The 23,867-nt window shown below is 50.2% G+C and overlaps 1 protein-coding gene across 7 annotated transcripts in view; it reads left to right on the top strand.

The window, feature by feature from the left end:
• DEPDC5 (DEP domain containing 5, GATOR1 subcomplex subunit) overlaps window positions 1–23,867 on the top strand; it is a 592,834-nt gene that overhangs the window by 529,211 nt on the left and 39,756 nt on the right. For all 7 annotated transcript variants that reach the window (XM_086942813.1, XM_086942812.1, XM_086942810.1 and 4 more), the window contains one exon: window positions 22,091–22,151. In XM_086942813.1, coding sequence (XP_086798939.1) covers window positions 22,091–22,151 — 61 coding nt within the window. The remainder of the gene's footprint in view (window positions 1–22,090; window positions 22,152–23,867) is intronic.

Genomic DNA, 23,867 nt, shown 5'->3' with positions numbered 1-23,867 from the left:
CTTCAGGAGCAGGAGGATTTTTTTGTGGATCTCCATAGTGCAAGTGAACTAGAACTTTATTCCAGAATGGAGGTTGCCTGCAGTTTCGGATGCACACTCTAAGGATGTGGCGCCATACCATGTGGTTATTAAAATGGCTGCTGAGCTGCTAAATTTGACTTTACCTACAGTGGAGTTCAAATCTAATATCCTCACGGAGGTTTTACATTCGCCTTCTTCAGTTGTTGAGCCGACTCTGCTATTCACTGAGGCTCTGACTGAACCAATTTTGGAAGTCTGGAAAAAACCCTTATCTTCTCCTGCGGTGTCCAGATCAGTGGCGAGGTGATATAGGGTGGCACCTGGTGACCCTGAGTTCTTGACTTCCCATCCTTCGCCAGAGAGTCTGGTGGTGCAAGCCGCTTGTTCGAACAGGTCAGCAGGCTCTTTTCCCCAGGTACCTGGAGATAAAGATTCAAAGAGATTGGATCAAACTGCTAAAAAGGTTTTCTCATCAGGTAGCATGGCTCTGAAGTCTACGAATGCTACTTGCCTGCTGGTCAGATACGTGCATGCCTTAATGGATTCGGTTAAGCAATTGTCATCTAAGCTTCCAGAGGAAGATAGAAAGAACTTCAATGAGGTTGTCTCTGACACTTAGGTGGTAGCCCGCCAGGTTATTCAGAGTGGCATGAACACGGCGGACTCTGTGGCTAGGATAATGGGTTCTTCAGTGGCCACCAGAAGAGTCGCTTGGCTAAAATCTTCTGAGTTTTCAGCAGACGTTCAGGCTGCTCTTATGGATTTGCCTTTTGACGGCACTGGCCTCTTTGGAAAGAAAGCGGATGCGACATTGGAGAGGTTCAAAGATAGCCGGCCGACGGCTAGGTCTTTGGGCCTGCAAACTAGCGGCTCTTCCACGAGGAAGTAAGGGGCTTTTGGAGGTCCACTTTTCGTCCCTATAAACAAAGCCAACAACAGCAACAACAACAGAACCCTTTGTATAAGTCATACAGGGGTAGACAAAGGGGTCGTGCCTGTGGACGTCAGGCCTCCTCTTCCTCTACTTCCTCCTCTAATACCCACCCCCACCTACAACAGCAAAGCAGCCCTAGATCCACCATTCCGAATGCGGGTCCGGTTAGGGGGCGGCTTACTCATTTTCTACGGGATTGGGAATCGGTTACATCAGATCTTTGGGTTCTCAATCTCGTAGAAAATGGGTATGCACTTCCTTTTCAGGAGTTCCCTCCTTGCCAAGGTTATGGTTCGGAGGACCACCTGCTTCTCCTGCAGGAAGAAGCCCTGGCACTGTTCAGAAAGGGTGCGATAGAGGTGGTTCCAGAGCAGGAGAGGGGTCAGGGGTGCTACTTCCGGTATTTCCTGATCCCCAAAAAGGATGGCAGACTTCGACCAATCCTGGATCTCAGGATCTTGAACTTGGATCTGAAACAGGAAAAGTTCAAGATGCTCACTCTTGCGCAGGTTCTTCAAGCGCTGTTGAAAGAAGACTGGATGGTGTTGATCGACTCGCAGGATGCTTATTTCCACATCCCCATCCTGAAGTCGCACAGGAAGTATCTCCATTTTACTGTGGGGTCGCAACACTACCAGTTTGCGGTCCTTCCATTTGGACTTACTACTGCGCCTCAAGTTTTCACCAAGGTGATGGCAGTGGTGGCAGCACATCTCAGGAGGTCGGGGATACCTGTATTCCCGTATCTGGACGACTGGCTGACCAAAGCGGAGTCGCCAGAGAAGGTGTTCCGTCATCTGCAAGAGACAACTCAGTTGTTGCACAGGTTGGGTTTTTTGATAAATGTACCCAAGTCTCACCTGGTGCCCTCCCAGCGCAACCTGTTCATAGGTGCGGTACTGGACACTACTGTATGCTGTGCATTCCCTCCTCCTCAAAGGATTCGCGACATACCAGAAATGTTCCGGTCCTGAAGGTCCTTCGTCTGCTCGGTCTGATGGCTTCTTGCATTCTGTTGGTCAACCATGCACGCTGGCACATGAGGGCACTCCAGTGGTGCCTCCGCAGGCAGTGGTATCAGCACAACGGAGATCTCAGGGAGTCAGTGAGGATCTCCAGAGAAACTGCAGCGGATTTGTTTTGGTGGAGCGTCGAGGGCAATCTGTCTCAAGGAAAGCCTTTTCATCTACCTCCTTCGGTGGCCACAGTGATAACGGATGCATCCACTCTAGGGTGGGGTGCGCATCTGGGGGATCTGGGGGTCAAAGGTCTTTGGTCTCCAGAGGAAAGGTTGCTTCACATCAACCTTCTAGAGTTGCGGGCAATACTTCTGGCGCTCAAGGCCTTCCTCTCTTCCCTTCGCGGTAAGTCGGTTCAAGTCCTGACCGACAACACGACCGCGATGTGATATGTCAACAAGCAGGGAGGAGTAGGGCGCAGTGTCTCTGCAGAGAGGCTCTGCGTCTCTTTTCCTGTGTTCAGGACCACCAGATTTGTCTGATGGCAAATCATCTGGCCGGAGTTCTGAACGTACGTGCATACATTCTCAGTCGGCAGTTCTCTGCCGACCACGAGTGGAGGCTCCATCCGAAGGTTGTTCACGACATCTTTCAGATGTGGGGGACTCCTCGGGTGGACCTGTTCGCCACTCGCGAGAATGCTCACTGCCTGTCATTCTGCAGTCTCCACTATCCGATGCAAGGAGCTTTGGGGGACGCGTTTCAGTTGAGTTGGGGAAGTCAACTCCTTTACGCGTTTCCTCCCATACCCTTGATTCCTCGGGTTCTGAGAAAGATTCACCAGGACCGGGCCCAAGTCATATTGGTCGCCCCGGATTGGCCAAGAAGGGTGTGGTACACGGATCTACTCCACCTCTCCTCTCACTTGCCGCTCCGTCTCCCTTTCAGGGCAGATCTCCTCTCTCAGATGGAGGGGCAGGTTCTACACCCCCACCTCCAGACATTACACCTTCATGCCTGGAGATTGAACGGGGCAACCTGAATTCCTTTTCTCTCCCTCACGAAGTGGTGGATGTCCTTCTTTCGGCCAGGCGTGACTCCACCAAGTCCATCTATTCGTATAGGTGGTCTAAATTTGTTGTTTGGTATAGGGAGAAGGCTATTGACCCTTTGAGGGCTCACTTGTCCGATATTTTGCAGTTTGCTCTTTCTTTGGCGCAGCAAGGATTTGCTGTTGCCAGAGTCAAAGGTTACCTTTTGGCATTGTCGGCATTTCTCTGTTTGCCGGATCAGCCGTCTCTTTTTAAATCTCCAGTGGTTTTGAGGTTTCAGAAGGGCCTCACTAATAAGTTCCCTCCTTCTCCATTTATCGTGCCTCAATGGGACTTAAATCTTTTCTTAACATTCTTGATGGGTTCTCCCTTCGAACCCTTACACAAGTGTCCCATGAGGCTTTTGTCTTTTAAGACGGTCTTCCTAGTTGCGATCACCTCGGCAAGGAGGGTAAGTGAGCTTCAAGCTCTTAGTTCTAAGCCCCCATTCCTGACCATTCATGCTGATCGAATGGTTCTTAGGACCAGGGCTGCTTTTCTGCCTAAGGTGGTAACTCCCTTCCATCTAGGACAGTCCATTACCCTTCCAGCCTTCTATCCTCCCCCTCACCCTTCCAAGGAGGAAGAGAGACTGCACCGTCTGGACCCTAAAAGGGCGGTGTCCTTTTATCTTGATAGAACAAGAGACTTTCGAGTGGATGACCAGCTGTTTGTTGGTTTAGCTGGCTGCCGGAAGGGTAGAGCGGTGCACAAGCGCACACTTTCCAGGTGGATAATTCTGTGCATCAAGATCTGCTACTCTCTGGCGGATAAGGACCCTCCTGAGAGTATAAGAGCTCATTCTACCAGGGCAAGGTCTGCTACTTCTGCATTGTCTAGAGGTGTACCTATTGAGGACATTTGCAGAGCCGCGACTTGGGCTTCCCTCCACACGGAAAAAAGGGCTGAACTGATGTCATCACGCCGACGTAGGCCTAATATGGAGTCGATGACGTCAGACGGAGTCGCGCGCGATGCCGTGCTCCTATGACGTCGTCCACGCCGGCGTGCTACAAAGAATTTTCTGAACGTTGCTGACGCAAGGGGGATATTCACAAGGTGAGGAATCCACAGGCAGATACTGTATCTACCAGAAAAAGCGTTACCGAAGGTAAGTAACTTGTTCTGCAGTAGTAAATTACCTGTATGAACACAGTTCAAAATTGCAGTATAACTTGTACTGGTTTTGGTTACAGTTTTAAGTAAGCAGTTTGCAACACTTAGCAGGTATAGTACATTCAAATGAATGGCTATTTAAGTAAAATGCAGTTAATTACTTTTCGATTACTTTTGCTAACACAGTGCTGGATCCTAGATTCAGCACTAGGACATATCCTGAAAACAGGTGAGTAAGTGCGTTTTAGTTAGAAGTACGATTTTTAAAGAATATTATTGCATTTCAAAAGTTGATACTTAGAAACTTTTTCACATTGAATCACCAATGTTATCCTTAGGGAGGAAATTCATTTAGCAGGTAAGTTATATTAACTATACTTGTTCTTACTCAGTGCTGGATACCTAGATTCAGCACTGGGACATTTCCTGAAAACAGTTGAGAAAATGTGTTTTGGTTATTCGGCTGATTTTTAAGGAATATTTTTAGTTTTCAAAAGTCGACACTTTGAAACTTTTTGGGAGAAAAAGTGTCAATGTTATTCTATGAGGAAAAAGCGATTATCAGTTTCCAGGTAGATAATCGGCCTTTGGGTTAGGGTCCTGGGGTTAGACTCAGGGGTCTCCCAGGGCCAGTGATCCACTGTTGTTGCACCCTCAGCGGCACTTGGGCGGCCGGGTGCAGAGTGTTGAGGCTCAATGTTATCCTATGGAGGATAGGGGGACTCCGGTTGGTGGCTGCTGGCAAGTAGGCCACAGGGTTGTGGGAGCAAAGCTCCTAGGGTTAAGCTCAGGGCAAGTTGGGGTCCAAGTTAGCACAAAAGGGGCACCCTCAGTGGCACTAGGGTGGCGGGTGCAGGGTGCTGTTTTGAGGTCGTGTGCCCTGTTGATTTCAATGGAGATTTACGGGACAAAGAAACACTGCAGGCTCGGGGGCGAGGATCTTCCAGGAGCGACCACCACTTCGAGGGGTAAGTAGGGATGTGGAGGAATGGTTAGGCGCCGCTGGGTTGGGCACACAAGGCCGTGGGGCGTCGGGTGCAGGGGTGGCTTTGGACGTCGGATTTTCTTACCCGCTATGGTCGCGGTAGGGAGGGTTCTCTGGATTGAGGCTGCAGGCGTCGTCTGGAGGCTTGAGGCAGGTCATGGGTCACTGGATCTCGGGTCAGGATTACAGGTGGGACCTCCTCGTGGTGTTTTTCCACTCAAACTCGGGCCGAGCTCGGCGGGTGTAGAGTGGGTTTGATTCGCGGTTTCTGACTGGCACTAGAAGCTGCAGTTCAAACACATCCGGTTTTCACGGGAGAAACAGCTTGGAAAGGGAATGCAGGTAGGGTTTTTGAGGTTGCTGGCCGCTGTACACGCCAGGGTTTTGCAGGAGGAGGTTCGAGGGGAGACAGGCCTGTAGGGCTGGGGTCAAGTCAGTGGCCGTCCTCCTCTTGTTCACTCTGCACGGCTTCTCTGCCTTCTTCTTTTCTTGTTGTTGCTGGATCTGAGGAAGGAAGGTTCAGAGTACCCTAAATACTAAATTTAGGGGCATTACAGGTAGGTAAAAGGCAGGGACCAATGGGTCCCTTCCCTGGGGCGGGTACACCCCCTATGTGCCACTCTCCAGTGGGAGTGGGGCAGGAGTCTGTCCCTGGTTGGCTGGGTCCCCCATCCTCAAGATGGCAGGGACTCGAGGTTGTGGTTCACCTCGCTTCCCCCACCTTAGGGGTGGAGTTGGCAGAGGTGGGCACCCCTCTCTTCCACACTTGTTTTTCCCGCTGGTTCTCCCGCCCAAAGTGGGGGGTAGAACCAGTGGGGACCAGTTGCTGAGTACAGCAAGTGGTCTGGAGAGGCTGACAAAGGCAGTATGGATTTGTGTCAGTCTTCAGAGCATGAAGAAGACGTGGAGATTCCTCAGGCACCGACTCCGGTGGATATCCCAGAGGGTCAAGAGGAGCCGAATCCGGAGCAGCCTCCTTCGGAGCAGCCATTGGGTTTGTAACCTCCCTTTCCTGGTCCTGGTCAGGACCCTTGGCATTTCCTTAATGCCATGTTTGGCGTATATGCGAGGGCAATGTACCCCTCTGGAGCACCTGTGGGTCCCATGGGTCCATTGTCGTTTAACTTGGGTGTCCCTCAAGCTTATGCTCTAGCGCCTTTTCTGCCGTTTATGCCGACGCCATATCCACCTTGGCTCGGTACGGCGCCGCCGAGGTCATCGACTCCGCACACGGTTTTGCCAGCTCCGGAGCAACCTCGGGATTTGGATCGGGGTTCGACGCCGGTTCCGGCTTCCCATCTTCCAACTGTTCCGGTTCCTCATTCGACGCCAGCAGCGACTCCGTCGGAGTCATTACCGGATCCGATGACTTCGGTTCGTCTGGAGTGGTCGGGGCGTAGAGCCCAGCGTCTCCTGGAGGATGGAGGAGAAGGAATATGAGGACCCTGATGTGGAGGAAGGAGAACTTCAGGAGCAGGAGGATTTTTTTGTGGATCTCCATAGTGCAAGTGAACTAGAACTTTATTCCAGAATGGAGGTTGCCTGCAGTTTCGGATGCACACTCTAAGGATGTGGCGCCATACCATGTGGTTATTAAAATGGCTGCTGAGCTGCTAAATTTGACTTTACCTACAGTGGAGTTCAAATCTAATATCCTCACGGAGGTTTTACATTCGCCTTCTTCAGTTGTTGAGCCGACTCTGCTATTCACTGAGGCTCTGACTGAACCAATTTTGGAAGTCTGGAAAAAACCCTTATCTTCTCCTGCGGTGTCCAGATCAGTGGCGAGGTGATATAGGGTGGCACCTGGTGACCCTGAGTTCTTGACTTCCCATCCTTCGCCAGAGAGTCTGGTGGTGCAAGCCGCTTGTTCGAACAGGTCAGCAGGCTCTTTTCCCCAGGTACCTGGAGATAAAGATTCAAAGAGATTGGATCAAACTGCTAAAAAGGTTTTCTCATCAGGTAGCATGGCTCTGAAGTCTACGAATGCTACTTGCCTGCTGGTCAGATACGTGCATGCCTTAATGGATTCGGTTAAGCAATTGTCATCTAAGCTTCCAGAGGAAGATAGAAAGAACTTCAATGAGGTTGTCTCTGACACTTAGGTGGTAGCCCGCCAGGTTATTCAGAGTGGCATGAACACGGCGGACTCTGTGGCTAGGATAATGGGTTCTTCAGTGGCCACCAGAAGAGTCGCTTGGCTAAAATCTTCTGAGTTTTCAGCAGACGTTCAGGCTGCTCTTATGGATTTGCCTTTTGACGGCACTGGCCTCTTTGGAAAGAAAGCGGATGCGACATTGGAGAGGTTCAAAGATAGCCGGCCGACGGCTAGGTCTTTGGGCCTGCAAACTAGCGGCTCTTCCACGAGGAAGTAAGGGGCTTTTGGAGGTCCACTTTTCGTCCCTATAAACAAAGCCAACAACAGCAACAACAACAGAACCCTTTGTATAAGTCATACAGGGGTAGACAAAGGGGTCGTGCCTGTGGACGTCAGGCCTCCTCTTCCTCTACTTCCTCCTCTAATACCCACCCCCACCTACAACAGCAAAGCAGCCCTAGATCCACCATTCCGAATGCGGGTCCGGTTAGGGGGCGGCTTACTCATTTTCTACGGGATTGGGAATCGGTTACATCAGATCTTTGGGTTCTCAATCTCGTAGAAAATGGGTATGCACTTCCTTTTCAGGAGTTCCCTCCTTGCCAAGGTTATGGTTCGGAGGACCACCTGCTTCTCCTGCAGGAAGAAGCCCTGGCACTGTTCAGAAAGGGTGCGATAGAGGTGGTTCCAGAGCAGGAGAGGGGTCAGGGGTGCTACTTCCGGTATTTCCTGATCCCCAAAAAGGATGGCAGACTTCGACCAATCCTGGATCTCAGGATCTTGAACTTGGATCTGAAACAGGAAAAGTTCAAGATGCTCACTCTTGCGCAGGTTCTTCAAGCGCTGTTGAAAGAAGACTGGATGGTGTTGATCGACTCGCAGGATGCTTATTTCCACATCCCCATCCTGAAGTCGCACAGGAAGTATCTCCATTTTACTGTGGGGTCGCAACACTACCAGTTTGCGGTCCTTCCATTTGGACTTACTACTGCGCCTCAAGTTTTCACCAAGGTGATGGCAGTGGTGGCAGCACATCTCAGGAGGTCGGGGATACCTGTATTCCCGTATCTGGACGACTGGCTGACCAAAGCGGAGTCGCCAGAGAAGGTGTTCCGTCATCTGCAAGAGACAACTCAGTTGTTGCACAGGTTGGGTTTTTTGATAAATGTACCCAAGTCTCACCTGGTGCCCTCCCAGCGCAACCTGTTCATAGGTGCGGTACTGGACACTACTGTATGCTGTGCATTCCCTCCTCCTCAAAGGATTCGCGACATACCAGAAATGTTCCGGTCCTGAAGGTCCTTCGTCTGCTCGGTCTGATGGCTTCTTGCATTCTGTTGGTCAACCATGCACGCTGGCACATGAGGGCACTCCAGTGGTGCCTCCGCAGGCAGTGGTATCAGCACAACGGAGATCTCAGGGAGTCAGTGAGGATCTCCAGAGAAACTGCAGCGGATTTGTTTTGGTGGAGCGTCGAGGGCAATCTGTCTCAAGGAAAGCCTTTTCATCTACCTCCTTCGGTGGCCACAGTGATAACGGATGCATCCACTCTAGGGTGGGGTGCGCATCTGGGGGATCTGGGGGTCAAAGGTCTTTGGTCTCCAGAGGAAAGGTTGCTTCACATCAACCTTCTAGAGTTGCGGGCAATACTTCTGGCGCTCAAGGCCTTCCTCTCTTCCCTTCGCGGTAAGTCGGTTCAAGTCCTGACCGACAACACGACCGCGATGTGATATGTCAACAAGCAGGGAGGAGTAGGGCGCAGTGTCTCTGCAGAGAGGCTCTGCGTCTCTTTTCCTGTGTTCAGGACCACCAGATTTGTCTGATGGCAAATCATCTGGCCGGAGTTCTGAACGTACGTGCATACATTCTCAGTCGGCAGTTCTCTGCCGACCACGAGTGGAGGCTCCATCCGAAGGTTGTTCACGACATCTTTCAGATGTGGGGGACTCCTCGGGTGGACCTGTTCGCCACTCGCGAGAATGCTCACTGCCTGTCATTCTGCAGTCTCCACTATCCGATGCAAGGAGCTTTGGGGGACGCGTTTCAGTTGAGTTGGGGAAGTCAACTCCTTTACGCGTTTCCTCCCATACCCTTGATTCCTCGGGTTCTGAGAAAGATTCACCAGGACCGGGCCCAAGTCATATTGGTCGCCCCGGATTGGCCAAGAAGGGTGTGGTACACGGATCTACTCCACCTCTCCTCTCACTTGCCGCTCCGTCTCCCTTTCAGGGCAGATCTCCTCTCTCAGATGGAGGGGCAGGTTCTACACCCCCACCTCCAGACATTACACCTTCATGCCTGGAGATTGAACGGGGCAACCTGAATTCCTTTTCTCTCCCTCACGAAGTGGTGGATGTCCTTCTTTCGGCCAGGCGTGACTCCACCAAGTCCATCTATTCGTATAGGTGGTCTAAATTTGTTGTTTGGTATAGGGAGAAGGCTATTGACCCTTTGAGGGCTCACTTGTCCGATATTTTGCAGTTTGCTCTTTCTTTGGCGCAGCAAGGATTTGCTGTTGCCAGAGTCAAAGGTTACCTTTTGGCATTGTCGGCATTTCTCTGTTTGCCGGATCAGCCGTCTCTTTTTAAATCTCCAGTGGTTTTGAGGTTTCAGAAGGGCCTCACTAATAAGTTCCCTCCTTCTCCATTTATCGTGCCTCAATGGGACTTAAATCTTTTCTTAACATTCTTGATGGGTTCTCCCTTCGAACCCTTACACAAGTGTCCCATGAGGCTTTTGTCTTTTAAGACGGTCTTCCTAGTTGCGATCACCTCGGCAAGGAGGGTAAGTGAGCTTCAAGCTCTTAGTTCTAAGCCCCCATTCCTGACCATTCATGCTGATCGAATGGTTCTTAGGACCAGGGCTGCTTTTCTGCCTAAGGTGGTAACTCCCTTCCATCTAGGACAGTCCATTACCCTTCCAGCCTTCTATCCTCCCCCTCACCCTTCCAAGGAGGAAGAGAGACTGCACCGTCTGGACCCTAAAAGGGCGGTGTCCTTTTATCTTGATAGAACAAGAGACTTTCGAGTGGATGACCAGCTGTTTGTTGGTTTAGCTGGCTGCCGGAAGGGTAGAGCGGTGCACAAGCGCACACTTTCCAGGTGGATAATTCTGTGCATCAAGATCTGCTACTCTCTGGCGGATAAGGACCCTCCTGAGAGTATAAGAGCTCATTCTACCAGGGCAAGGTCTGCTACTTCTGCATTGTCTAGAGGTGTACCTATTGAGGACATTTGCAGAGCCGCGACTTGGGCTTCCCTCCACACGGAAAAAAGGGCTGAACTGATGTCATCACGCCGACGTAGGCCTAATATGGAGTCGATGACGTCAGACGGAGTCGCGCGCGATGCCGTGCTCCTATGACGTCGTCCACGCCGGCGTGCTACAAAGAATTTTCTGAACGTTGCTGACGCAAGGGGGATATTCACAAGGTGAGGAATCCACAGGCAGATACTGTATCTACCAGAAAAAGCGTTACCGAAGGTAAGTAACTTGTTCTGCAGTAGTAAATTACTTGTATGAACACAGTTCAAAATTGCAGTATAACTTGTACTGGTTTTGGTTACAGTTTTAAGTAAGCAGTTTGCAACACTTAGCAGGTATAGTACATTCAAATGAATGGCTATTTAAGTAAAATGCAGTTAATTACTTTTCGATTACTTTTGCTAACACAGTGCTGGATCCTAGATTCAGCACTAGGACATATCCTGAAAACAGGTGAGTAAGTGCGTTTTAGTTAGAAGTACGATTTTTAAAGAATATTATTGCATTTCAAAAGTTGATACTTAAAAACTTTTTCACATTGAATCACCAATGTTATCCTTAGGGAGGAAATTCATTTAGCAGGTAAGTTATATTAACTATACTTGTTCTTACTCAGTGCTGGATACCTAGATTCAGCACTGGGACATTTCCTGAAAACAGTTGAGAAAATGTGTTTTGGTTATTCGGCTGATTTTTAAGGAATATTTTTAGTTTTCAAAAGTCGACACTTTGAAACTTTTTGGGAGAAAAAGTGTCAATGTTATTCTATGAGGAAAAAGCGATTATCGGTTTCCAGGTAGATAATCGGCCTTTGGGTTAGGGTCCTGGGGTTAGACTCAGGGGTCTCCCAGGGCCAGTGATCCACTGTTGTTGCACCCTCAGCGGCACTTGGGCGGCCGGGTGCAGAGTGTTGAGGCTCAATGTTATCCTATGGAGGATAGGGGGACTCCGGTTGGTGGCTGCTGGCAAGTAGGCCACAGGGTTGTGGGAGCAAAGCTCCTAGGGTTAAGCTCAGGGCAAGTTGGGGTCCAAGTTAGCACAAAAGGGGCACCCTCAGTGGCACTAGGGTGGCGGGTGCAGGGTGCTGTTTTGAGGTCGTGTGCCCTGTTGATTTCAATGGAGATTTACGGGACAAAGAAACACTGCAGGCTCGGGGGCGAGGATCTTCCAGGAGCGACCACCACTTCGAGGGGTAAGTAGGGATGTGGAGGAATGGTTAGGCGCCGCTGGGTTGGGCACACAAGGCCGTGGGGCGTCGGGTGCAGGGGTGGCTTTGGACGTCGGATTTTCTTACCCGCTATGGTCGCGGTAGGGAGGGTTCTCTGGATTGAGGCTGCAGGCGTCGTCTGGAGGCTTGAGGCAGGTCATGGGTCACTGGATCTCGGGTCAGGATTACAGGTGGGACCTCCTCGTGGTGTTTTTCCACTCAAACTCGGGCCGAGCTCGGCGGGTGTAGAGTGGGTTTGATTCGCGGTTTCTGACTGGCACTAGAAGCTGCAGTTCAAACACATCCGGTTTTCACGGGAGAAACAGCTTGGAAAGGGAATGCAGGTAGGGTTTTTGAGGTTGCTGGCCGCTGTACACGCCAGGGTTTTGCAGGAGGAGGTTCGAGGGGAGACAGGCCTGTAGGGCTGGGGTCAAGTCAGTGGCCGTCCTCCTCTTGTTCACTCTGCCCGGCTTCTCTGCCTTCTTCTTTTCTTGTTGTTGCTGGATCTGAGGAAGGAAGGTTCAGAGTACCCTAAATACTAAATTTAGGGGCATTACAGGTAGGTAAAAGGCAGGAACCAATGGGTCCCTTCCCTGGGGCGGGTACACCCCCTATGTGCCACTCTCCAGTGGGAGTGGGGCAGGAGTCTGTCCCTGGTTGGCTGGGTCCCCCATCCTCAAGATGGCAGGGACTCGAGGTTGTGGTTCACCTCGCTTCCCCCACCTTAGGGGTGGAGTTGGCAGAGGTGGGCACCCCTCTCTTCCACACTTGTTTTTCCCGCTGGTTCTCCCGCCCAAAGTGGGGGGTAGAACCAGTGGGGACCAGTTGCTGAGTACAGCAAGTGGTCTGGAGAGGCTGACAAAGGCAGTATGCCTTTGAAGCTTCTCCTTCGTGAACCCTGCCCATCTTGGAGGAGGAGGCTTGGCACCTCATCCCAGGATGTGCATTGTTTCAGGCCCCCGAGAGCAGCAAACTCTCGCCCCAGGGTCCAGAAGCAGGTCTGGTGGTGGCAGCCACTCAGTCAGGTCACTAGGAGTTGGTCGACTTTCAGGGGGCATCTCTAAGATGCCCTCTGTCGTGCATTTTACATTAAATCCTTCAATGGCATCAGTGTGGGTTTAATGTGCTGAGAAGTTTGAGACCAAACTTCCCAGTCTTCAGTGCAGCCATTATGGTGCTGTGGAGTTCGTAATGACAAACTCCCAGAACCATATACTCTTAATGGCAGCACTGCACTGGACCTGGGTACTGTAGGGGTACAGAACTCATGCACCTGTACCCTCACCACTGGCATAGGGCACCCAGCTAGAGGGGTGACTGATGTATGCCAGGGCAGTGTTTTTTGTGATGTGTGCCATGTTGACTCGTCACTTTGTTTTGCACCAAGACACGCTGCCTGCCAAGGCAGTGTGTGAGTGTCAAGGTACAGGGCTTCTAAGGGTGGCACAATAAGTGCTGCAGCCCTTAGAGGTCTTCCCTGTTCACAGTGCCCTGGATACATGTGGTACCATTTACCAGGGGCTGATCTGTGGCCAGAGATGCCAATTGGGTTAGTTTTGGGGGGTAGAACACATGCCCTGGGAACCTGATTGGCAGGGACCCAGGGCACACCAAGGAAAACTGCATCAGTAGTCTGGCAAAATGTGGGGGGTTACTGCAACAGAAACCCACTTCCCTACAACGGAGTAATAGGACATGCTAACAGGGAAGGATGATAAGGAAAGGCTTCATTGAATAACTGAGTGAATGCCTCCAGCATCGTTCATGAAGATCATGAGTGAGTGATGCTGTGAAACTCAGCGAGTGTTTTCAGACATTGGGAGTTTGAGACTGTGTGTTTGCTGGAGAGTATCAGAAGGCGGCACAGGCTACATCTTTGGTTGAAACCTATGGATGTGTGGAGGTGCCTGTGCCGTGTGTAGAAGAGTTTTGCTATGCCTATAGGGCAGAAGTAGGAGAAGAAAGGAGTTTACAGAAGTGACAGCTTAGCATCAGAGGCTGTTTAGGTAACAGGCATAGAAATCTGTAATAGTGTTGGGCGTTTGAAAGAATCATGTGAAGTAAGGAATCACAGATAGATCAATGAAGCCTATTATCTAGTCCCTCCCCCACCACAATGAAACACCCGCAGAATTTGATGGGCGATAAGGTCCATTAATATAATTTGCCTGCCCACCCTTCAGGTTAGCATCTTTGCACCCTTCGTCCAGGATGGAACTATTGCATAGAAGGGTGAAGGAGAGATTAGTACAAGGACAGACCTGTTGAGAGAGTTAAATGATACCCTCATTCACACCTGCTGACTGCGGCCTTTTCTCTACAGCCCGGGGTGGGAAAACACCCCTTTTGTGAATAATACTACTGACTCGTAATCTTGTGCCTAACGCTTAACACCCCCTAGAATTGTAAGGTTTATTGTCTCTTTTGAGAGTTTGGACGGCGGCATGTTAAGCAACCGACCTTTTGGTATTTTTTACTGTTTTGGCCAATCCTGGTCTGTTGTGTTTTTATATTCCCACCCCTTATGCATCTATGAGGACTGCCTGCTAATGCAACTACACCTATGTTCGGACGTGAGGCGAAGGGAAGTGCGGGAGGCTCGGGGGAGGCTGCATGGGGCGGGCCGGGGCGGATGGAGGGAATAGGAATCACATAGACGGCAGACATGGCTGAGATAAAAATGTGTACCTGGAACGTCAGGGGCATGCACACACCATCGCGCAGATATCAGATATATTCCTATCTAAAACGCCACCGGATACATATTGCACTCTTACAAGAGACGCATTTGAACAAAACAGAAGCGCGTACATTACACCGCAGGTGGCGTGGGCAGTTATACGCCACAGAATACTCCTCATACGCCTGCGGGCGCTACTGTGGGTTCGGCCTGGGACCCCTTTGACAGTGTCACACACACATGTCGACCCTGATGGTAGATTTGTGGTAGTCCGGGGCAGACTAGATGGACAACCAGTGGTTCTGGGCTCCTTGTACTCTCCGAACACTGACCAGGGAGATTTCTTCGCATGACTCTCGATGACACTGGCGCCATGGCATGGCGTCCCATGGATCTTGGGGGGAGATTATAACTGTATCTTAGACGCAATACTAGACCGCTCCTCCCCACCTCAACCCGGCACGCCAGCGCATGGGGCCATGAGGGCGTTGGCCAGCTGGGCCACACAATGGGACTTACATGATGCATGGCGCGCACACAATCCCACTACTAAGGTATATTCATACTACTCGGGAGCGCATGATCTACATGTACGACTGGATAGATACATGGTATCTGCTGAACTACTATCCCTTATCATTGACACACGATACACTCTGACCACAACCTGCACATACTAGACATAGCATGGGAACGACCACATCCACCCATCCCCACCTGGAGGCTGTAGCCAGCCCTATTGCAGGATGCAGCATTCCGAGATTCCCTCCTCACACAAACTGCGCAATATTTTGAGGACAACAAAGGCACGGCATCCTCCCCCCAGGTCGAATGGGACGCTTTTAAGGTTGTGATCAGGGGACACTGCTTGGGCACACAGGACGCATGCAGAAGCAACTAGAGGGTGAGTTGACACAGGTGGAGACCGATCTACTCCAACGGGAACAGGACGCAATAAATGGCGCTGACGGCCCCCTACTGGCAACGCGCTCGGAACACGCACAAATGTTGGAACGACTTTGTAACCTTAATTACGCAGCTCATTCAGTGCGCACACACCACCTCAGCGACAAACCTGTCAAGCTGCTAGCTTGGCTAATTAAACAGGAGGATCGTGCGGCGCCGGTGTCAGCGATAAGCACTAATGGGGGTGGGATGGTCTACACGAAGAATAAAATACACAAAGCTTTCACTGGACACTACAAATCACTATATAACTCCCGCCTACGAGTCCCCCAAACTGATATCGTGGAATACCTCTTGGTTTTCAAATGCCAAAATTGACTGCTGCGCAACAGGAAGATCTCAGAGCACCGCTCACATCTGAGGAGCTCCGCACAGCCATTTTTAACTTGTCCAATGGCAAATCCCCCGGCCCGGACGGGCTACCCGCCGAATTTTACAAGGCCAGGCCTGCTCAGATATCCTCATTTTTGAGTTACTGAAAATATATGCAGCGGCCACGGAAGACTCCTCCCTCCCTCCCACGCTTAATGAGGCCAACCTTATCTCCATCCTCAAACCTGGCAGAGATGGTACACACATGGGCTCCTATCGCCCGTTGGCCCTCTTAAACACGGATTACAAAATACTTGCCTCTACCCTAGCCCAACGGCTGGCCCCTTTGGTTCCAACACGGGTGCACCAAGACCAAAACGGCTTTGTTCCCACACGCAACACCTTATACAATATTCGCAGGCTGTTTCGTGTACAAGAATACGCTACTCGTCAATGGCCACGATCGGGGTGCCTAGTACTGGACCTCGAAAAGGCATTTGACTCAGTGGAGTGGCCATAACTGGCAGCAGTGATGAAAAAGTACGACCTGGGGGATGGTTATACAGACATGGTTAACTTGTTGTATCAAAGACCCACCGTCCGTGTGCGCACGATCAAGCTCCTCTCGGATGCCATCAGAGTTTGAAGGGGCACCAGGCAAGGTTGCCCCCTGTCCCCTCTACTGTTTTCCATGGCTATAGAACCTCTGGCCAAGATACTGCGGACACGTGGGGAGGAATTGGGAATTCCGATGGCGGATGGTATACACGCAGTCTTGCTCTATGCAGATGACCTGCTTCTATACGTCAGAGATTTGACCAGCACCCCGAGATCTCTAACTGACATATTTCAGACCTTTGAGGACATGTCAGGCTTAAGAGTCAACTGGACCAAATCGGGCGCCTATCCATTTAGCCCGGAGACGCCTGAGTGCGATGTCCGAATCGGTGGCGAAAGACTCAATTGGTATCCCACTACGTTCCAGTATTTGGGAATACACATATACAGGAACCCATCGGACATACTGGACGGGAACCTGATGAGAGCGATCTCCTCATTACGCGCGCAGATGGCCTTCTGGAAAACCCTGCCCCTGAATGTGCCAAGCCGAGTGGCGCTGACAAAAATGATAGTCCTACCACGACTATTGTATTATTACACCAATATCCCGAACTACGTCCCTACCAGAGTGTTTCGTGAACTGGAAGCCTTACTCCGCGGCCTAATTTGGAATACAGGTAGACCCCGTGTAGCGCTGGCAAAGCTGTATATGACCACTGAAGCTGGGGGCCTGGCGGTCCCCAACATGGAATTGTACTATTTGGCAGTACAGCTGCAGTGGGTATCGGGATGGCTGAGCGGCAGAAATTTGGAAGACACTGCCACAGACACCACTCACTGGACCCACACACAAATTTGCACGTTTTCCATAACCTGGCTAAGACCTCCCGCTCTTCACAACTACACCTAGCGGTGGCTCACAGGTGCTTCCTACGCTGCTTAAAACTAACCCGAATGGTGAGGCCGTACGCCCCGGTGCTCCCCTTGCTGGGCACTCCCAGAGAGGATGGAGTGGTAACGGAAGCCATGCTGGAGAGATAGGCACAGGCGGGAGTGGAGACACTAGGAGACCTCTACGCGGACGGAACCTTGCTTAGTTTTGCTTAACTCGCTGCTGACACGGACCTGCCGGCCGGGCAGTTTTTGTTGCATGCGTCCCTAGTGCGAACGCTAGCGGATACCTGGAGTGACATGTCTGAGTAGCCGCCAATGCACAACTTCATGCAATATCTACATGTCATGGGTAATGGCACCCACATGGTACACTGGTTAGCCAAGCTCTCTTGGTACATATGCAGCACTCCACCCTACAACTAAGAGACAAATGGGCGGTGGATAGAGGAAGGGCCTGGACGGACAAAGAATGGGCAATGGTGTTGAATAGTCCAGTCAATGTTCCACGTAACTCCCGCTTCAAGATCATACAATTTTACATCTTACACCGCGCATATCTGTCGCCTGATAAAATCAGCAGGTATTTCTCGGTCACCAACACTGCATGTCAGAGATGCTCCCTGATTGGAGCAGACCTCTAACACATGCTCAGGTTGTGCCCCAGCATCCAGTCGTACTGGGACACGATCACAACACTGCTGACACAATGCACTGAAGAGGACATACCGCGCACATGGGAAGCCTGCATCCTGGGGCTCTATAAAAGGACTAAACTGAATAAAGCACCAGCTAGGTTTTGGGACCTAGGACTTAATACGGCCAAACGTCTGCTCACCAAACGCTGGAAAAACAGCGAACCCCCACATATTCGACATTGGTATGCCTCTTTTACCAATTGGGTGAGGGCGGAAGGCACAATATTGCGCCAAGAGGAGACGGCGGGGCTGAGAAAATTCCCCATTGCACAACTCTGGGATGATACCCTGAAGTCCTTCCAGCAAGCAAGCCTAGAACAAGGAATCACTTGAGATATGGCCCTCTTTCGGAACAGACCACAGACATGGGATACAGCAGTAACCCCACGCGCCCACCACCTCCCTCCCCGCCTGTAACTGGACGCATGACACGAAATGCAAACCTACAACGCAGCAATGACACGAGGGCGTACCGCAAAATGTATCAAATACCCCCACGCCCCCTGATACTAACGCTTCCCTGAATAATTGGCACGGCTGCACTAACTCTCCCCTCCCCCTAGGCGGGAACCCCCGCCCCACACATTGGACATGGCCAACATCTTTGCCGTGACCTAATGGAACTCCCCCTGCGATTACACATCGGCACTCCTCATGCCTCATTAGCATTAGCACTCTCACTGTGGAGTGGTGTGGCTCACTGGTTAGAGGCAGCAGACCCGGAGGCAGAGGTCAACCCGGGACCAGGGTTTGATTCCCGACGCGGCAGGGTCTTGGGCCATGGTCAGCGGACTCGATAATTCTCGCCTCGGTGCCTACTCCAACCATGGGTCCCACTTAGCAACTCTGGGCAATAGCTTGCTTAATCTCTACTAACGCCCCATCAGCGCCGGGGATGCTTCTCTTCACCTTGGAGATGCCCAGGAGGGATCATCTCACAGGGAAAGCCAGGATGGGTTCCCCAGCGGTATACAGCACCCTTTGCTGGGGCAGCTGTGCGCTTTACAAGTATACGACATTTAACATTTACCCTCAATCTAATTATTTCGGACCCTATTTCTTTTCGCAATCCCCCCCCCTCCTATTTGTACACCTGAAGAAGTCTTTCTTCGTTCTTCTTCTTCTATTCTTCCCTGAATTATCCCACCTCCCTGTTCATACAATGGTTACGTTAAAAACCAGGGTACTTTCACCACTGGTAAGACTCTTCTAAATTTGCATATGTGATATTGGTAGTTGCACTTCATTTGGCCCTCAGTACTTCCCCTTACGCTAACATGATGCATGATACGCCGCGCATTGACTGCAGGGTATGGCCAGGGAACACGTTGTCCTGGGGAGAACATGCAGCCCCACACCACAGCTCATCATTATATCCTTCCCAGCACTATCGCCAGTACCGGATGACATCACACATACAGGGACAGACGACACACCATATGCGACCACAACAGTCTATTTGCAAAACCACCACTGTACACGAACGGTTTCTCATTTTTGTGTGCATATCACTGTTGAATAATGTAGTCGCTATAATGGTGTAAAAAGATTACAAATGCTCTATAATTTTTTTTTACTCTTCAACTGTTCATTGTCGTCGTATGTACTGAACATAACTGCCAATGATTAAAAAATGCTAATAAAATATATTCAAACAAAAAAAAAAATGAACCAGCGTTACTGAAGGGTACAAGGCTTTATGTTACAGAGCTTGAGGCACGCGTGCATGTGCAGAAGCAAAGACATCCTTATTTTTGCCCTCTGCTCATCCTCCGCACCACATCTGGCTCATTTCGCCTTTCGGGCCTGCACCAAAGCTCTGGACTATCACTTGCCCCAAAACTAGACGACTTCCCTGGAAGAGGGATGGCAAGGAACAGGATCCCACCTGGATCTCAGCCAGTTGACTGGGCCTTTTTTATCCAGTGGCCTTGCCACTCGAGGGGGGTGCTATACAAATACCCCAGGAAGAACTAGTCCGGACATGGCTCATCCTCTGATGCCTTCAGCTTCCACCCCATTGGAGTTTATTAGGAGGGACCTCCACTCCCCTCTACCTCCGTGATGGTGCAGGTGAGTGGCATTGCCCTGTTTTTGGGGTGCCCTCTCTGTGCTGTGTGCCCCACTGCCACACCTGGCTCCATGCGCACAATGCAGGGAGAGGTGCCCATTACTGGCCTCGTTCTGAGACGCCGGCCGCATTTTATCTCTGCATTAAGAAAGCTCATATTTCCAATGTTCTCTTTTATTCCTCGCCTGGTTGCCTTGGTAACATCCAGAGGATCCTGGCGGAGCGCGCGCTGCTGCCAATGCCTTTTCACAGTTATTATGGAAGGTGTGGGCTCTGCATTCTGAGCAGCCCTCGGCCTCATTGTTTCCCTAGAGTTTCCCCCCCACCATTAGATTCACCCACCCATCTTCTGTCACTACCCTGTGTGCACACCTGTCCCTATCGCCCCCAATTCAGCAATTCCATCACTGTGGCCCTGCCTTATGCTGTCTCCTGATACAGCTGCCGCCGCCGCCGCCTTGTACCTGCCCTGTGCCCCTCTCCTCTGTCCTTGCCTCATTGCCCCGCCAGTGCAGCTTTGTCCCTGCCCCCAACCCGTTACAGCAAGCACACTGATCCATGCCTCTGTTCAAACTTCCGTTTCACTACTTAGTTTCCTCTAAAACGCTCGTGTCACTCTCCCTTTCTCCCAAACACTAACTGACTTCTGTCCAGACACTTCCTCATAAAGTCCCTTAAAAGTCTTGCTTGTCTCTCCCTGCCCGTGGTCTCCCATTGTACTCACTGTCCCATGTCTCCCACACATTTCCTGTCACTGCCCACGCCTCGTCACATTCTCTTCTAATAGCCTTCCCAAATTGTCTCATCGACGGGGTCACTGCACCCCGCTCTCCCCGCTGACACGCTGTGTTACTTTAGGCACATCGCATGCGCCTCTTTCATCCTCAAAAGGGGAGCAGTAAACCTCTAATTGTTTTACAGATGAAAATTGAAATACAGGCCTACTGTCTTCTACAACTCTTATAACCCAAACATCTCAACTTTATGACTATTGTTCGACAAACGATTTTAAGTTCAAAGTTTATGGCTGAGAGAGTCCTATCCTCGGTCGAGGGAAATCCATACCTTGAGAAGCATTTTGTCTGGTGCAAGTGTAGAGAGTCCCTATAGGGCCATCCGTGTACATTGCATCCAAAGGGATATTTCAGGTCTGGCTTGACATTGCAGCCGTCTGCTGACCTGCTGTCGTCCCTTCTTTAAAATATACACAGAGTGAGCGTTGGCCCCGCACTGAGGAGTAATAGTGCTGCGTGGTGTGTTATTCCGCCTCCATTGCCATGCACGAGGGACTACTTAACGTCTCAATAGTGCTCTGAATCATCTCACACAGTAAGTCATATATGTTTTGGTTTTGTGTTTTCACTGCTGCCGGATTTGTAAATGTTTTCGTCAGTGCTCTCAATGTGCTGCAAATGTATTAGCTTTGCCGATGGCTGTCCCTCATGCCAGTGTAAACTGTACCTGAAGTAGTACATACGAGCCGCACTCTCTCCCAGGGGAAACTATGGAACAGCCTTATCTTAGGCGAACAACATTTTTGCCCTTTGCAGCCTTTTCTCAGTGGAGTGTGGTGTATACACGTGACAGCCTTTCCTCAGTGGAGTGTAGTTTATACACGTGGCAGTGTTTTCTCAGGGTAGTGTAGTGTATACATGTGGCTGCCTTTTCTCTGGGGGGTGTAGTTTATACACGTGGCTGCATTTTCTCAGGGGAGTGTAGTGTATACATGTGGCTGCCTTTTCTCTGGGGGGTGTAGTTTATACACGTGGCTGCCTTTTCTCAGGGGAGTGTAGTTTATACATGTGACAGCCCTCCCTGGTGAGCACGGTCTACGCCTGTATCAGCACTTGCTCAGAGAAGTGTAATTTATTTGTGTAGCAGCTTTTTCCAGGTAAGAGTAGTTTATACTTGTAGTAGTTGGTTCTCACAGGAATGAAATGTATACCTTTTCAAGACTTTTTCCAGATGAGTGCAATGTATACTGTGTAAAAGCCACTAGAGGCATACACTTTTCTCAGTTGAGTGTGGGTTTTGCTTACAGTAGCCTCTTCCCAAACAATTGCGACTTACATATGTAGCAGCTTTCCCATCTGGAAGTACTTCATGCTTCTAAGGTTTTTTCCCCCAGGAAAGAGTAGTTTAACGCTCCAGAGGCATTTTACCGGATGAGAGTAGCTTAATCTGTAGACACCTACCCTCTACTAAGTACTTACCTGACCGTTAATGTGTTTTTCAGGCTTTGAACCCGAAACCTATTGGGATCGCATGCACCTTCTGCAGGAGGCCATTGCGCACAGGTAAGTGCCACAGTGACCAGTGGGCATACGTACCCCACCCTACCCAGGCTGCCCAGCGTGTGCTGGTTAGGTGGGGGACTGGCTCATCTGTAGAACATGTTGTCTGAAGTTACTTTTACACAATTCATAGTAACAATGGCAACATTAAACGTGCTGGCTTTCCCTCTAAACCCACTCAAGTACTCAATTATTGGTATCAGTCTGTCGAATCCCTAACTAACCTTTTCCCAAAGGGCGCTATACATTTATTAGGAGACAAACCCTTGCAGTGCTGATTCCCGCTCCCCCCACACACACTTTATTTTTTCTAGGATGGAGGAGCTTGAATAATGCAATTGATGCCTCTCAGTGCCAGAAGGCTATAACAATGCTGTAAGTGCACCCAAGAAATAAACTAGAACCCTTGCGATGCTTCGAAGACAGGGAGCTCAGGTTAAGATGCTCCGCAAATGCAATAATACATGTGATCTGTGGAGTACCCCCAGGGAAGCACCTCGTCATGTGATTCTTCCTGTACAACCTACCTTGGAGATTGAACCTGGGCTCAGGCGAAGAATTCAGTATGTTACTGATTGCGATACTGAACAGCAATCTTGATCCTAATTTTGTAGTCAGTCGTCATCCCTTGTTCCAAATGTTTGATTTCTGATGAATACTTCTACTTCCTGATACCTCACTTTTTGAACATACCAGAAGTCAGACTGTATTTGGAAACTTTTCAATATCTTTCAGATCTGGTAGGGAGCGCTGGCTCAATCTCGACGTCAGTGCAACCATAAAGCTTTCTCTTCTGGCGACCTGACGTCAGGTTCCCAGTACCCTTTTTCCTGCAGCATTGACATGTATTCTTTCAACACTTTAATTTGACATTTAAAAAAATCTATATTACCTTAACAATACAAACAAATCTTAGCAGGCCATGTTTGACTCCCACAAAAATTCAGGCTGTATACTGTGCTGGGACTGGGATGGACAGATGTCCATTATCATAAATCCATACTTTTATATCTGGTGCCGCAATAAGAAGTTGTGTGAATCATTCAGGAGCATGCACCCCAACTTCATCAAACAAAGGGTGTCTACATTTTTCGTGGCCCGGGACGATCAACAAAGTTTCACCTGAGGATGGAGTCGCAGTCGTCAAAGTCCTCCCAATGCAAGGTTAACCAGAAGCATTGACATGATTCTGAGCATTCATGGACTTCAGTGGATAAGTCACCGTGGCACTCTGATATACTTCTCATCAGAGCCAGAACTGGTCCCTGTATGCCAAGCGGAGCGGTCACCTGCAGTTCCTTCAGACCCAATGCCGACCTCTGAGTCCTCGATGCCTGTGGTTTCCTCACCCCTTCCTCAGCCGTACTTGGAGTTTCCTGCTCTGCCGTGCCCGCCCTGTGCTCTTTCCAAACTGTGTTTGGCTTCTTTTGCAGGGCTATGGTCCCATTTGCTTGTTAGCTCGGCAGGGTTGAGCATTGTATACGGTGAAGGGCCACTAATCTGCTTTGTCGACATTTCTGTGTCTCACAGATCTTCCATTGTTCAAGTCCTCTACAGTCATGAGATTCCTGAAGGGATTCACCAACAGGTTTCCTTCTTCTCCTTTCATATTACCTCATCGGACAATAATTTGGTCCTTACAATCATAATGTGCTCTCCTTTTGAACCTTTACACAGTTGCCAGTCACAACAGTTCAGTTTTAAGACGGTTTTTATGAT

The sequence above is a fragment of the Lissotriton vulgaris genome, chromosome 11 (genome assembly GCF_964263255.1).
Source record: "Lissotriton vulgaris chromosome 11, aLisVul1.2, whole genome shotgun sequence".
NCBI lineage: Eukaryota > Metazoa > Chordata > Amphibia > Caudata > Salamandridae > Lissotriton > Lissotriton vulgaris.
The sequence above is the reverse complement of the archived record's forward strand: the minus strand, read 5'-3'. Positions and strand labels throughout refer to the sequence as shown.